This window comes from Hipposideros armiger, unplaced genomic scaffold (genome assembly GCF_001890085.2).
Source record: "Hipposideros armiger isolate ML-2016 unplaced genomic scaffold, ASM189008v1 scaffold_120, whole genome shotgun sequence".
NCBI lineage: Eukaryota > Metazoa > Chordata > Mammalia > Chiroptera > Hipposideridae > Hipposideros > Hipposideros armiger.
In genome coordinates this window covers 3,243,986-3,257,596 of record NW_017731470.1, presented here as the reverse complement: position 1 = coordinate 3,257,596, position 13,611 = coordinate 3,243,986, and the positions used below count along the sequence as shown (strand labels likewise).

Sequence of the window (13,611 nt, the reverse complement as noted above, 5' to 3'; positions counted from 1 at the left end):
AGTACACTCAGCACAGTTTGCTATATGATTTGTTTTCAAGAGAGTATTTCATAAAATTTCCTACTGCAAAGGAAACTCAAAGTGTAGACCCCATTGATATATTAAGCCAGTGATGTCATTATAACCAAACATTCATTCCTTTCCCTATTACTAACTTGTGAAACACAGATATAATTTTATAGTATAACCATTCTCAAAGGTTCAAAACTGTTCATTTCTAAACTAGAAGGAAAAAATAACATACCATTTATAAAAGTTACAAAAAATATCTAGAAATTCCTTTTTGCCATAAGAGAAATTGTCATAGTACATATAATTCTATTAAAATATGTAAATATATACAAATGTATATATGATTATATTTCAAATGAATTCTACATAGTATTTCCAAATCTGGAGAAAAACATTTCAAATTAATTCTTTAAAAATTCTTCCAAGTAGGAGCAAGTGGCTCAGTTGGTTAAGAGCACGAGCTCTGCTCAACAGGGTCGCCAGTTCGATTCCCACATGGGTCAGTGAGCTGTGCCTGAGCTGAGCTGCCGCTGAGCTGGTGAGAGCACATGTTCTCAGCAAGGTTTCTGGTTCAACACCCATATGGGATAGTGGGCTGCCTCCACCAACTATAATTGAACACGGAACCTTGAGCTGAGCAGCTGCGGGCGGATGACTTAGTGTGCAACAAGGCTGCCAGCTCGGCTCCTGCATGGGATGGTCCTACACACCCGGCAAACAGGTTGAAAGTGGTGACTGGACTTGGAGATGAACTTGTACCCTCCACAACTAACATTAAAGGACAACAACTTTACTTGGAGCTGATGGGTCCTGGAAAAACACAATGTTCCCCTTCATCAATTCCCCAATCAAAAAAAAAAAAAAATCTTAAAAAAAAAATTCTTCCAAGTAATCTTTAGATCACACATCTCACAGAATGTTAAAATATAAGTTATGAAGAAAACTGATTTATTCCAAAGTCAAAAATTTCAAATCTGAACAGCTCAAAGATGAAGTTTACAAATTGTTTTTAATCAACAAAACCCCAAGAAAAGCAATGATTCAATATAAACACAATGATACATTTACATACATACACTAATACATATACATACTAAGTATCACATGCCTATAGAAGTTATTCTGAAAAAAATCCATAGTGTAGTTTGGTATATTCACAATTCTTTTTTAAAAAAAATTTTTTTGAGGTAACATTGGTTTATAACATTATGTAAGTTTCAGGTGTGCAACATTGTAAATCAATGTCTGCATCTATTATTTTACGCTCATCACCTAGTCTAGTTTCCATCCTTCACCATACAATTGACTCCCTTTACTTGTTTCACCGTCCCTTTACCCCCCTTCATCCCTCTTCCCCTCTGGTAACCACTAATCTGTTTGTTTTTGTTTTATTTTGTTTTGTTTTTCTTTTTCTTTAACCCAAAATAAAATGCAAAATCTAAAAGGGAGGTAAGGAAACAAATTAAAGTCATATGTAAGCATTTCAAATGCTTTTACAACAACACTTAAACTCCCACTCCACAGGACCCTAGAGGCAGGTAAAGAGCAGAAAGCAGAAAGGCCTGAAGTGAATCAAGATACAAAGTATGTGAGGCCTGATTACATATACAGGCACATACTTGCAAATCATGCAGTACAATAGGCCAAAAGCAAGGCTCTGTTGATCTATCGGTTAAAATCACAGTGGAATCTGCTGTTATAGTGAAACCTGGGGACAGGATGATTCACAGGTCACAACAAAACAATCCTCAAGTCAACTATACTCACACTGGTGAAAGAATCCTCCCCAAAACTTCTGCTGCCACAGTCCTTTCCCACTCGGGGTCAGAAAGGCCTTTTGGAAACTGCAGAAGAGCTCAACTCACTCATGGAGCTGACTTGCCCTGAGACCAGCAGGCAAGTACCGCAGTCTCTGGGAAAATCCACATAGCAAATGCTCCCAGATCTGCACTTGAAGAGAAACTAAAGGCTCCCCTCAAGGAGGCAGAAAAAGGATTTTAGGAGAGTTACACTGCTGCAAACTCCCATGGGGGAAAGCAAAGGTCTGCCCTCAGTTCTTCCAACAAATCAGAGCGCGCATTTCATCACTAGTTGGGAAGCAGCCATGCTACCACCATGACAAACTAAAAACCAAAATCCCAGCTAGAAAACACTGAAAACCCTAAATCGTGACACAACAACTTGCTTTTTCCAACAGCTTTACAGTTTGTTTGAAAGTCAGTCACAAACAATATCATGTTATCCTCACTTTCTACAGATATGAAAATGTTTGGGCTCAGAAAGGTGCATTGGCCTTGTAAAATGGCAGCTCCCAAGCTATTAACCAAATCTCAAATCTCACGCTCTTCAGAACAAGCAATGCGTCTGGGAACCTTTTCCAAATCTCAGACATCTGAGAAGGCACAATGGCTGACCAGATCTGTATGATGTACAGGGTGCGAATAAACTCGTGTTTCAGTTGAGTGCTATGCTCTCATTTTATTAACATACAAATGTAATTTCAATCCAAGTGCCAGGATGAGAAAAATGAGAACTTTGTTATGACTCAGCATTTAATTTTCTTATCACAAGGAGGTTTATGGGCAATTTAGCTTATAAGAGGCCTCAGTTTGCAGCTTGGTTCTTGAGAAGAGGTGATAAGAAAATAATGGGCCTTTATCTACAAGTTTCAAAGTCCTTGGAACTGGCTGGAATAAAAACTGCAAAAGATTTTAGAAATGTGCAAGAAGTCACCCATGTTGAGCACTGGAGCTCAGCTGTCAACTGGACAGTAGTGGTCGGGGAAGTCCAGCGTCAGGGAGTGTGGCAGGAGTTGCAACCAATTCTGTGAAACAGAGCTTCGAAAATTAAATACCAAAAGGAAACAGAGCCTCACAAGTGTAACAGTGTTATTATGCACTGATATCCAAATGAACCCAGTCACTAACCTTATGTAATGCCCAAGCTACTTACTTTTCCTGCAAACATCAGACAACTTTCCTCACTCTCCCCTGTCTTCCTCTTCAGGTTCTAGCTCTTTGAGAATGTTCTGTGATCATACAAAACCGTAACATTTCAAACCAATGAGAACATCTTAAACAGAGCAAGAAGACAAGCCATAAACCTGGGAAAACGTACATCAGGAAGTATCCTGAATACACAAAGACTGTGCAAATAAGTAAGAACCCAAATATCCCATTAGTAAAATGGACGAAAAGCACAAACAGGAAAACAATACAAATAAGCAGGAGATATATATAAAAAGACACTCACTCACTGATAATCCCACAAATGCAAGGAAAAATAACAATGGGATGTGCACTTTTTCATCTATTTGATTGGCAAACATGAAAATGAAAATCCATGCTGAGGAGTGTGAAGAAAGGGGCATTCCATGCAGAGCCAGTGTTAGCGTGAAAAGGTTAAAATAAACCCTTTCTGGAGGGCAGTTTAGTAACATGAATCAAAGTCTGAAAAACCACAGGCTTTGTGACCAGTGATCCCACTTCTAGGACTTTAGCCTGAAGAAGATAATCAGTTGCTAGTTATGAACTTGATCCATTAAGAACAGCAAGTGTCCATTCAAATGTTCACAAGCTCCACAATTTCAAGAGCAGGAAGTCCTATCATGAGAAGGAATTACATCAACCTGAGTGTACCATGTGTGAGTAAGATGCCTACTCGCTAAAGTGTTTTTTTGTTTAATTTCAGTTCAAGTGCCAGAATGATAAGCAGGAGGCCTTCTAAAAGTAATTTAAACGGCTCTTGATGCTTCCTTGATGTTTTTAGTACTGAATTTAAGTCCTCTGGTGAAAACTTGTTCATTCTTCATGCACTCATGTGCATCACTCAAGATGAATCCAACATCAGGTAGGATCCAACTGTGGCTTCGGGTCGGGTCCATCTCCCCAACCAACGAGTGCCTTTTCTGCAAAAGGGGAGGCCTTCTCTGGAGCTCAGTGTCCTTGTCCTCAAATGTACACTGCAGACTGCTGGGTGTCACACCTGATTTTAGTAAGCTCACAAGAAAGAGTAGTAGTATCATCAGCATTCCTATCGCTAGGAACGGCCACTTCTCCTTTCTGTAGATTCTATGGGTTCTGCAGCCCCAATACACCTACTACCCAGGAATCTAACCTCATTTGCTTCTATACTGCAAAACATCATCTGCACCTCCAAAACTAAGGGCCTATTATAGTGGAACCATATCACTACAGGGCTAACATTACAGCAATGTGTAAGCACTGCCCAATAAGAAGAGATCCAAGGAGCTGGAAACCATTTGGAAGAATTCTTGGACCTGCACCATGTTAGATGTGCACGTTTTTGCTTCTACCACTGGAGGACACTTCCTATTCTCAATGCCAGGCTCTCTACATGGCTCTGGCAGCACTGCCTGTTCAATAACAACCGTCGCCAACCATCCCAGGCTCAGTCTCTCAGATTACAGACTGCACCTGCTGCCAATCAAAAATAGCTAGAACTTGCTTCTGTCCATTCCCCAGTTTCCATTTCTGCCAGACCAAGTTTTGTCAAGCATAACAAGTAGTGTGCGACTTTAATAATAAGTTGTGTTATAACAGAGTTATACAGAAATAATCATCACATTCAGGAGCGCTCATTTAAAAACCTAAAATAGTATGTGATTCAGTTTCAACATTAATGTCAAAAGACACTCCTGAGATGCTTTAACTTGAAGGGACATAATTTAAAGTATCACCAAACTTAGGCTTACCCCTAGGGAAATACATTTTAAATTTAGCAAACATCTCCCTTACTTATATAAGCAATTTGATATCCTGCTAACTTTTGCCTAAATTCATCTTCTTTACCAGCTCTATAGAGGCATGTGCCTTAAGGCTATCTATTTCTAATAAAGTTCCAATAAAATGAAAAATAGGAATACTGAGTTATGATACTGTCTTTTATTATCTGACTATCTGTAATTGCTATTATGGGGGATAATGTGATTTGAGCTGCAATATATTTTGAAGGGGTCCAAAATATGCCACTGCAGCCTAAAAATTATTTTGAGTCAAAGACACTGGAGTTCCTGAAATCCTTCATCTGCCTTAATGCACAGCCTTTCAAAAGAACTCAATTGTCATAAATCACCTCCCAAGGAGCAACCAGGGAAGATGATTCTTCTTATCAGCAGGGACAAGTCTCCACACCACACCTGAACAGACATTGTCACAAAACTATCATAGCTCTCATCTGTTCTCTAAGGACTGATTTATCTTTCCAAAAGCTGTTTGCCTATAGGTACCCTTCCCTTCCCCTTTGATTAAGAAGTCATTTGTTTTCTCATAAGTGACCTTCTCCCCTCCCTTTCTATTAAGATGGTATATAAGCCACAAATTCTAACCCTTGGCCCCTCTGATTCACATTTTTCTGTGATTAAGTCTGTCTTTTCTGTTGCTAATCTATCTTTGGTCAGTTTAATTTGCAGGCCTCCAAATACTGACCCTAAGAGGGTAGACAAAAAGTTTTCCTCCCTGACAATTTAAATCTATGAAATACAGTGTATTATGAGTGTATATGAGAACCATACTGACTTTCTCATAATTGAAGTCTAAACAATGATATGATTAATGTTTTTTTTTTTTTTAAGATTTTATTCGGGGATCGGGGAAGGCGAACAGCATTGAGGAATCGGGGAAGGGGAACAGACAAGTTGCTGTCCTTTTGTTCTTCAGTCTAGTTGTGGAAAACATCGCTTCACTGGCCCATGTTGGTATTATCATTGCACTCTTCCTGGCTGAGGCAGTCGCTCGCTGGCCATTGGACAGCCACTCATGGCTGCTCACAGCAGCTCACAAAAGCTCACACCCACTGCCAGCCGGCCCCACTGCAGCCTACGCAGCCACTGGATGGCAGCTCAACTCCAGCACGAGCTGTTGTTCACCATCTTAACTGTAGAGGGCGCAGCGTCACTGGCCCTCATGTGGGATCCGAACTGGGGCCCTGCTGCTCAGAGCTGGCGTCCCAAGCCAACTCCTAACAAACGCGCCACTCAGCCGGCCCATGATTAACATTTACTACTTCCTCTTTAAGCCCTCCTCTTTCCTCACTTTTCTTTAAACTTCCTCTTAATCTTTCTTGTTTCTAACGCTTCAAGTTTTTTCAAGTATTATCCTCATAAGTATAATTTACCTAAAATAATGTTTTCCCTTTCTATTTCTGATAAATCAGAACAGATAATTATTAAGTATTAAAAATGCTACTCACTTTTTGCCAGTTTGTAAAAACCTCTCAAGTACAATCAAGCTAAAACATCATGTTGATTAAATAAAGCAAGTTGCTATTTCACCAACCACTGAGAACTGGAAGCTTTCTGAATATACAGAATTAAAATACACAGTCACTTTGTACAAAACCACGATATCCCCCTCACCAGAGTCTATTGTTTTAAAACTAATTTGATGATAAAAATAATTTTTTGTCATCCAAGATAATTAGTCCAAGCTGGCACAGAGATATACACTTTGAACCAAAGCATAGGGACACTCCCCTCCCTCCAGATAAAAGCCTTTCTGCTCACATGGCCCAATCCTTCCTTGGCATTTGATTCTCTGAAGTTAACCTTAATTAGCTAACCCCCCATGGCTCAGAAGCACAGGAATGCCGGTGCCCACAATGAGGACCCACAATGAGGACCCACTGCTCATAGCAGTCTTGGGTGCTGCAACACCATCAGCCTGCTATGCAGAAAAGCAGCATGTGCCTCTACCCATTCACTGCTTTACTGAAAAATCAGTCAAGGGTTCACGGACTGGCTGGACCACAAATCCTTGACTAGCTGCATCAAAAGAAAAGTTGCCAAGATACTCATTCTGTTAAAATGTACAGTAACTTTACAAGCTTGTCAACCACCGATGATTACTCCCTTTCCCAGGTTCAGCTGACTATGCCCCTGCTGACAAACCTCGGGTATGGTTCCACACGGACTACAAAGCATCCATATTTTACTCTCTGGCCCCCTCCCTTTCCAGTCTCATGTTGTACCAGTGTTACCTCACATCACCTACAAACTCCTGGCAGCAACTAGAACTCAAGGCTTTTTCCCACCTCCCTCTGCTTGAAACATCCTTCCGCTGTTTTCAGAGCTAACTGCTTCTCTTTCCTGTAAGACTCAGCTCAACTGTCCCCTCCTCCAGGAAACAAACTATTTTTTCCACTGAGTATGCACAGCACATCACCATGGTTCCCAGTGTTTACATACATGTCTGTGTTCCAGCTTCACCAAGAGCCCATGGGGTGTAGACTCTAATACCTCCAATAAAATTCAACGTTATACTTCCAGTCTTAGAGGACAGTAAGCACATAATAAATGTTTAGTAAATGGATGAATGCGTAGATGAACAAAACAATGAATAAGCAAACAAGCGAACAAGTGAAGTAATGAATGAGCTTTCTGGTGGCTGTCTGGAGATGAGAGGGCTTTCATTTAACTCTCATAATATCAGCCTGGCTGATCCCTAAAGAACACCCTAAGCTCCCCACCTCCTTTCAGCTACTCTTCAAATCCACATGCTCATTTCACTTCTCCGTATCTTCACATCCAATCCTCATAGTTAATCCAACGTTTCAGCACCTCAGAAGCTTCTGCTCTTTATTTTATAGCTGCTTTGTGCAGTATATGTAATAACCTACTTGCACTTGTTTCAATAAAGTCTCCCGACTACACCAAAACTCCCTTGGACCCAATTCTTTTGTCCCTGTAAACCCACAGCCTAATATAGTGCCTGACAAATAATACACATTCACATGTATTAGATGGATAAGTGAATGAAGATGTAACAGTTTTCACACTTTGCTTTTTACTTTTTCTCTCCTTTCCCTTACTAAATCATCTGATTTTTCCAGGTAAACCATGATTAGAGAGAGATGATAAGGGAAAAATAGAAAATCATTTTATGCTTGAATTAAAATTTTATATACCAGTCTTTTTCTATATTAATATTCACAGACCCTTCATCACCATCTTATTGTCTCTCAGTATCTGTTCTCAACAGCATAATAGTTTAACAAGTTTTATTATTGGATAAGATTGAACAACTCACAAAACTTATATATGCTACTGTTGACGGTGCCCATATCTGCCAGGTCCTGTGCCAAGATTTTTCATATATATTTTTGTTAATCTTCAAACACTCCAAAGGGTTGCATTTAGAAAATGGAGGTAAAAATAGGTTAAACAAGTTGCCCCAATGTCACTTTGCTAGTAAGTGTGGCACCTAGGTTTACACCCAGGTCTTTCAAAACACACGCTTTTTGACTAAATTTTTAAAAATTCTATGCCTTACTTCTTAAGATTAGAATAATGTGGTACAGAGTAGATTTCAAAAGCCTATGCTCTTATCTTTACTCACTATTACTGATAAAATATCTTCATCGTTATTAGATATTTTGTTGAATCCTTGTTGACCACCAAATCACTAAAGAGCACAGAAGTCCCCAGCAGGAATAAAGGCTGCCTTGGAAAGTTTCCCTAAGTGTGGCAGCATCCGCTCCAGGCTTTCAATCCAAATGAGGCCCTCCTATTGCTGAGGCATTTTGGGGTACCAGTACTCTCCAGCATGCCTTTCAAACAACAAGAACTAGGCCATGGGGAAGGGGCACTCTGACTGCCACAGGGTCAAACTGGTATAACCTTTTTATAGGACAACCTGTCAGCATGCATTAAAAGTCATATAAATATGCATATCCTTTGACATAGCAAGTCCACAGGTAAGAATTTATCCTAAGGAAGTAATTGGATAATGCCCAGAGATGTATGAATAAGAACTGAAATATCAAACAATAGCAGAATGATCAAATTATCCAAGATGCAGATATATGATGGCATCTTTATATTATCAGATATATTATGCAATCTTTAAAAATGGTGATGTACCTATACATTTACTACTCTGCTAAAATGTCCGCAAAATGTTGTATGTGTAAAAAGCAGATTATAAAATATATGCCCCTCTCTTTTCAAAAACTGTGTACTTTTAAGTCTGTAAGACAAAAAAATCTGAAGGTTACAAGACTATATGTCAAAATGTTAACAATGGTGATCTAACTAGTGGGATTATGTGTTTGACTAGAAAGTCAAAAAGAATTTCGCCTGTCTTCTTTTTTATTAATCATTTTTTTCATTTTTTCCACAATGCCCATTGTATGACTAGTAAAATAATGAAACAATAAAGTATTTTTAATAATATCAATCCCTTAAAAATGCCAAAGAGCTGGTGATCAAAATCAATCAGGACATTTTTTCTCCCCCAAAGTCTTCCTTTTGTTACCTTCAAGTTCTTTAAATTGTTCATTGCTAAAAGCCTGGAGTAAATTCATAGAAGGTTTAAGCTGCAAGAGATTTCCCAGTTTTATCTCTGTTTTCAATTCTTTATGGAATGATATATATTCTTGGACTTACAGGAAAGCTGACAATGAAGGTTTAGTTTCTAGAATTTAAGCTCAAGTCCTGTAACAAGTAAAGAGAGAAAGAGTAAGGGCTGTGCATAAAACACCATTAGCAGAGCACAGAGTAGTTCTTACTATAATATACAAAGCACACAAGATGAATTTTTGATGGATGAGGCAATATTTTCTACCAATGTCCATTGCAAAGGTGGATTTCTAAAGACAAGGTTCAAAAGTAGCAGATATTTTTAAAAACCTGACAAAAGTAATTTCTAGATAAGGCAAGAAAATGTCTTCCAAGACTACAATGGTGCTCTACATACCTTAGACCCTCAATAAATATTCCTGGATTTGAAAATAAACAGCCGGCAAGCACTCTTCATTTTCCTTCCAATGGATATAGTTAATTTAAAATGCAGTAAGAATTCAAGTAAACACCTAAAAAGAGAAACTATTTAAAATATACTACAAACCTGGGGTTATAAAACGTGTGTTCAGTGGCTTAAGTATGCAGAACACTACAAATTTTGTTTAGAGGAAACAGATGGTGCGCCAATATTTGTACACAGGTGCATGGAATTCCGAACACATTTTCCCATCAAAACAGTGTTATAATGGTGGTTAACTCCCAACCTGGCCCACCACACCTATTAAGTCATAGTGAGAACTATTGGGTTGTCGCAAAATGCATCATGACTTTTCCGACAACCCAATATTATCCCACACCTGCATTTTGGGTGAATGGCACCAATGGTCTAAGTGAAGAAACCCATAACGCTAGGAGAGGAAGAGCTACTCTCCTTCATTGGGAGCCAAAGGCACTCAGCTAAATACCTCTCCACAGAGGCTCTCAGCTAAGGGATGCCACCCCCAAGTCATACCCACTTCCTGGGGCAGCCCATGTCCAAATGACCAGTCAGTGGGGAGGGGAGTTTAAAGGGCCTGCCCCATGCCCACAGGTTAGATAACTCTGCAGGGCCATCCCAGCTCCAGGGTTCAGTTATAACTTCATTATAGTTTAACCCCTCCCTCTGCCCAAGCCTCCTTCCCTCACTCCCCCACTAGTAACCTTGACTAGTAATGTCAAGAGTAACCCCAGTAAACCACCTGCAAGTAAATCTTCATCTCAGAGCCTATTTCCAGGATTTAAGACAAATGGTTAACACTTAATAAGCTAATTTTATAAGTCAGGCACTGTTTACATACACTGGGGGTGACAAAAATGTATACAAGCGGACACTTTGGTCAACATTGCTCAAGCAGAAGTGTCTGGAAGCTGATGATAACCACTTTGAGCACGTCTTGTAATTGCAGAAGGCAAACGTGACTTGTATTCATCTTTTGTTATCGGTATATGTTGAATATTACAATTTTAATAGTTTTTTTTCCTTTCTTAAAATGTGTATTCATTTTATGGCACCCTCTGTATATACTTTTATATATAATATGCATGTAATATACGTTATGTATGTAATGGAGATAGTAATCTTACCATATATATATATATATATATATATATATATATATGTAGGTACAATAATCCCATTTTAAATATGCAGAAACTGAGGCTCAAAGAAATCAACTGACTTGTCCAAGATCATACTGCAAGTAACTTGAGGAGCCAGGATATGAATCTAGGTCCTCCCAGTACAAAGCCAATCACTACGTAAACTAACTCCGCCTCCTAGAAAGTGCTGTTGAATGAGTTAAGGCAGACTCAGCAGCCCAGGGGTTATGGTGGCAGTCAGGAATAAGTGGAGTGGTGAACCATGGTCATCCAGAAAACAGGAATTTATAAAAGGACTTAGGATCCAGGCCTACTGAAAACTAGATACTATGATCAAGGGTTTATATATTTTTAGGCCTGAAGCAAAAAAAAAAAAAAAAAAATGTGGAGGTCCAATGGAACCAGAATTCCAGAATGAAACTACATAATTATAATCTACTGCATGATTAAATCCTAAAAATAATGATTGGCAAATCTTGTCCACCTACAAACAAAATGCTACACACAATATGTGCATGCAGATGTTTACTATGTAGGATGAAGATAGTGCTTCCTCATCTTTTACTCCAATCCCTGCAAAAGGCTTCATGACTGGTAAAATAGCAGGAAAAAAAAAGGTAAAAAACATACACAGACAGTACATCTAAAATGTACTATTAAGTTTCTTATTGGGGTACAAAGTCTTTACAGCTAATATTCAACTTATCCAAGATGCACAACTGTAACTGGTTCAACTTCTTCAACTACAACCACACCATAGCTTCCCCAAACTTTCCCTAGCTAGCAATCCTCTTTTATAGAATAAGTAGTTATTTATACCTACTGACAAACAGTGAACAACTAAGAACTAATATTACCCTGCCCTAGTGACCACACTGCCCAAAAACTACAAGACATAAAACCATTCTATAAACTCCAGATAACTACAAACAAATATTAACTTCAAGTGAAGTCATTAAGTTTCATTCTTGCAGATGTAGATCACAACTGATTCAAAGACTAAGAACAAACCACTTAAAAGTTCAACAGAATCTAGATTTACTACATCCTTGGAAGAATTTAAAAATCAAAAATAATTGGGCCTTACCAGTTGATTCTGAGAGTTTGCACATATTTGTTGCCCCTTCTTTAATAATTCAGCAACGCCACTTCTCCCACCCCATATTATAATGCACCGCTTTGAATGGAAAACAAAAAAGCATTTGTAATTTCATTATTTATCAATTTTGCACATGGGAGGCTTCCACATCCATGTTCAGTTATCATCAACTGCAGTGAGAGGTTCTTCAAATTAAGGTGGATCATTCACTGAGACTTCACACCCTGTCAGAACCAAGAATTTGGCATCAGAAACCTCAGTTCACTGCTCTACTATAAATTAAGCTCATACCTTCTCTAACCCTGATTATTGCAATGTTTGGCCCATTTCTTCCTTCTTTTCCCCCGTTCAATTAATAAAACAAGCTCCAAATCAGAAATACATAGCTTCACAGAGATTTATACAGAACTGTTAAATCTACCTGGGTCTGCCACTTCAGAGGAGAGCAATAAGAGGAATAACCATAACCAGATCAATGTTTACAAATGCAGAGATACTGCCAGCCTAAGAAAAAAATTTCCTCACACCACCTTAAAGTGGTCTAATCTTTTGAAGAAAGAAGGAGAGAAAAACAGCCAACTTGAGGCTTCCATACAAAAAAAAATAACAGGATACGCCACAGTCACCACCAGAACAGGAACACAAGCTCCGTGAGGGCCAGAATGTCGCCTCACATGATTACCACTGTACCCTTGAACACTTAACACAGTATTTGCAACACTGCAAGTGCTTAATAATTTTTGAGTGAACGATAACCATCATTGTTGATCACTTACTTTTCTTGAAGAACTTTACCAAGCTCCATTCTGAGCCTTACCATGACCCTATGAGGGGGCCAATACAATAAATATATATTTTTTTTCCAATTCTACAGGGGAGGAAATTAAGACTCAGAAAGAATGACCTTCCCAAGATGGTATCAAGCTCTAAATGGCTGAGCCAGGAGTCTGTCTTCCGTCCCCTCAGTCACCTCAATACCAAAATGAAGTTTAGAGTTAAGAAAACAAAAGAACACGGAGAAGACAGTCTGGCCAAAAGTTGTATTATCAAACATTCACAAACGTGATAAGTTTGGGAAACTTCCTATTTTCCTGTTACAGACACAGCCAATGGGCCCTGAGGTTCTAATAGGCACCACTTCACTGCCGGGTTCTTGAAGTGCAGCTGCCCTGTGTAAAAAGTGACATAGCTACATAAAGTATGGCTTCAAAAGCTTAAAGCTACAAGTTAAAAGCCAGAAATAAAGATCTCAATCTCCTTCCATTATAACCTACCTATTATATATCCCCTTCACTGAAAAACTGCCTGACCAGAGGAATCCAAAGGAACTGTCCAAGTAAGTAAAAAGTGCTTGCGCCCTGTAACGAAAACTATGTCTTTGTAGTGAGTGACAACAGCAATCCTGTCCAATTTTCACTATTTCGGTAACTGCCCCCTCAAAAGGTGCATTCGGGCACTACCAAAGATTATTAGGCTTCCTTCTACAAATATGAAGCAGAATTAAATAGAGGATGATTTTTTTTTAACTCGGGGCTGAGAACGGAAGTCAAATTCAGATTCTCTTCCTTCCTCAAGCAAGCAACAGCACACACACACACACACA

General features: G+C 39.0%; 1 protein-coding gene across 8 annotated transcripts in view; it reads right to left on the bottom strand.

Moving 5' to 3' along the window:
• HECA (HECA ribonucleoprotein granule regulator) overlaps positions 1–12,030 on the bottom strand; it is a 50,129-nt gene extending 38,099 nt beyond the window's left edge. For 5 of the 8 annotated variants that reach the window (XR_002124656.1, XR_002124655.1, XM_019648110.1 and 2 more), the window contains exons 1-2: positions 9,726–9,814; positions 9,285–9,463 (exon numbers count right to left, since the gene is read on the bottom strand). Coding sequence is in view for 5 of the 8 variants with exons in the window: in XM_019648110.1 (XP_019503655.1) it covers positions 9,285–9,333 (49 nt within the window). In the remaining 3 variants the exon portion in view is untranslated. Of the gene's footprint in view, positions 1–9,284; positions 9,464–9,725; positions 9,821–11,996 lie in introns of those variants that run through there. The other 3 variants (XM_019648109.1, XM_019648114.1, XM_019648115.1) reach the window with 3 other exon arrangements.
• Positions 12,031–13,611: the final 1,581 nt, after the last annotated feature.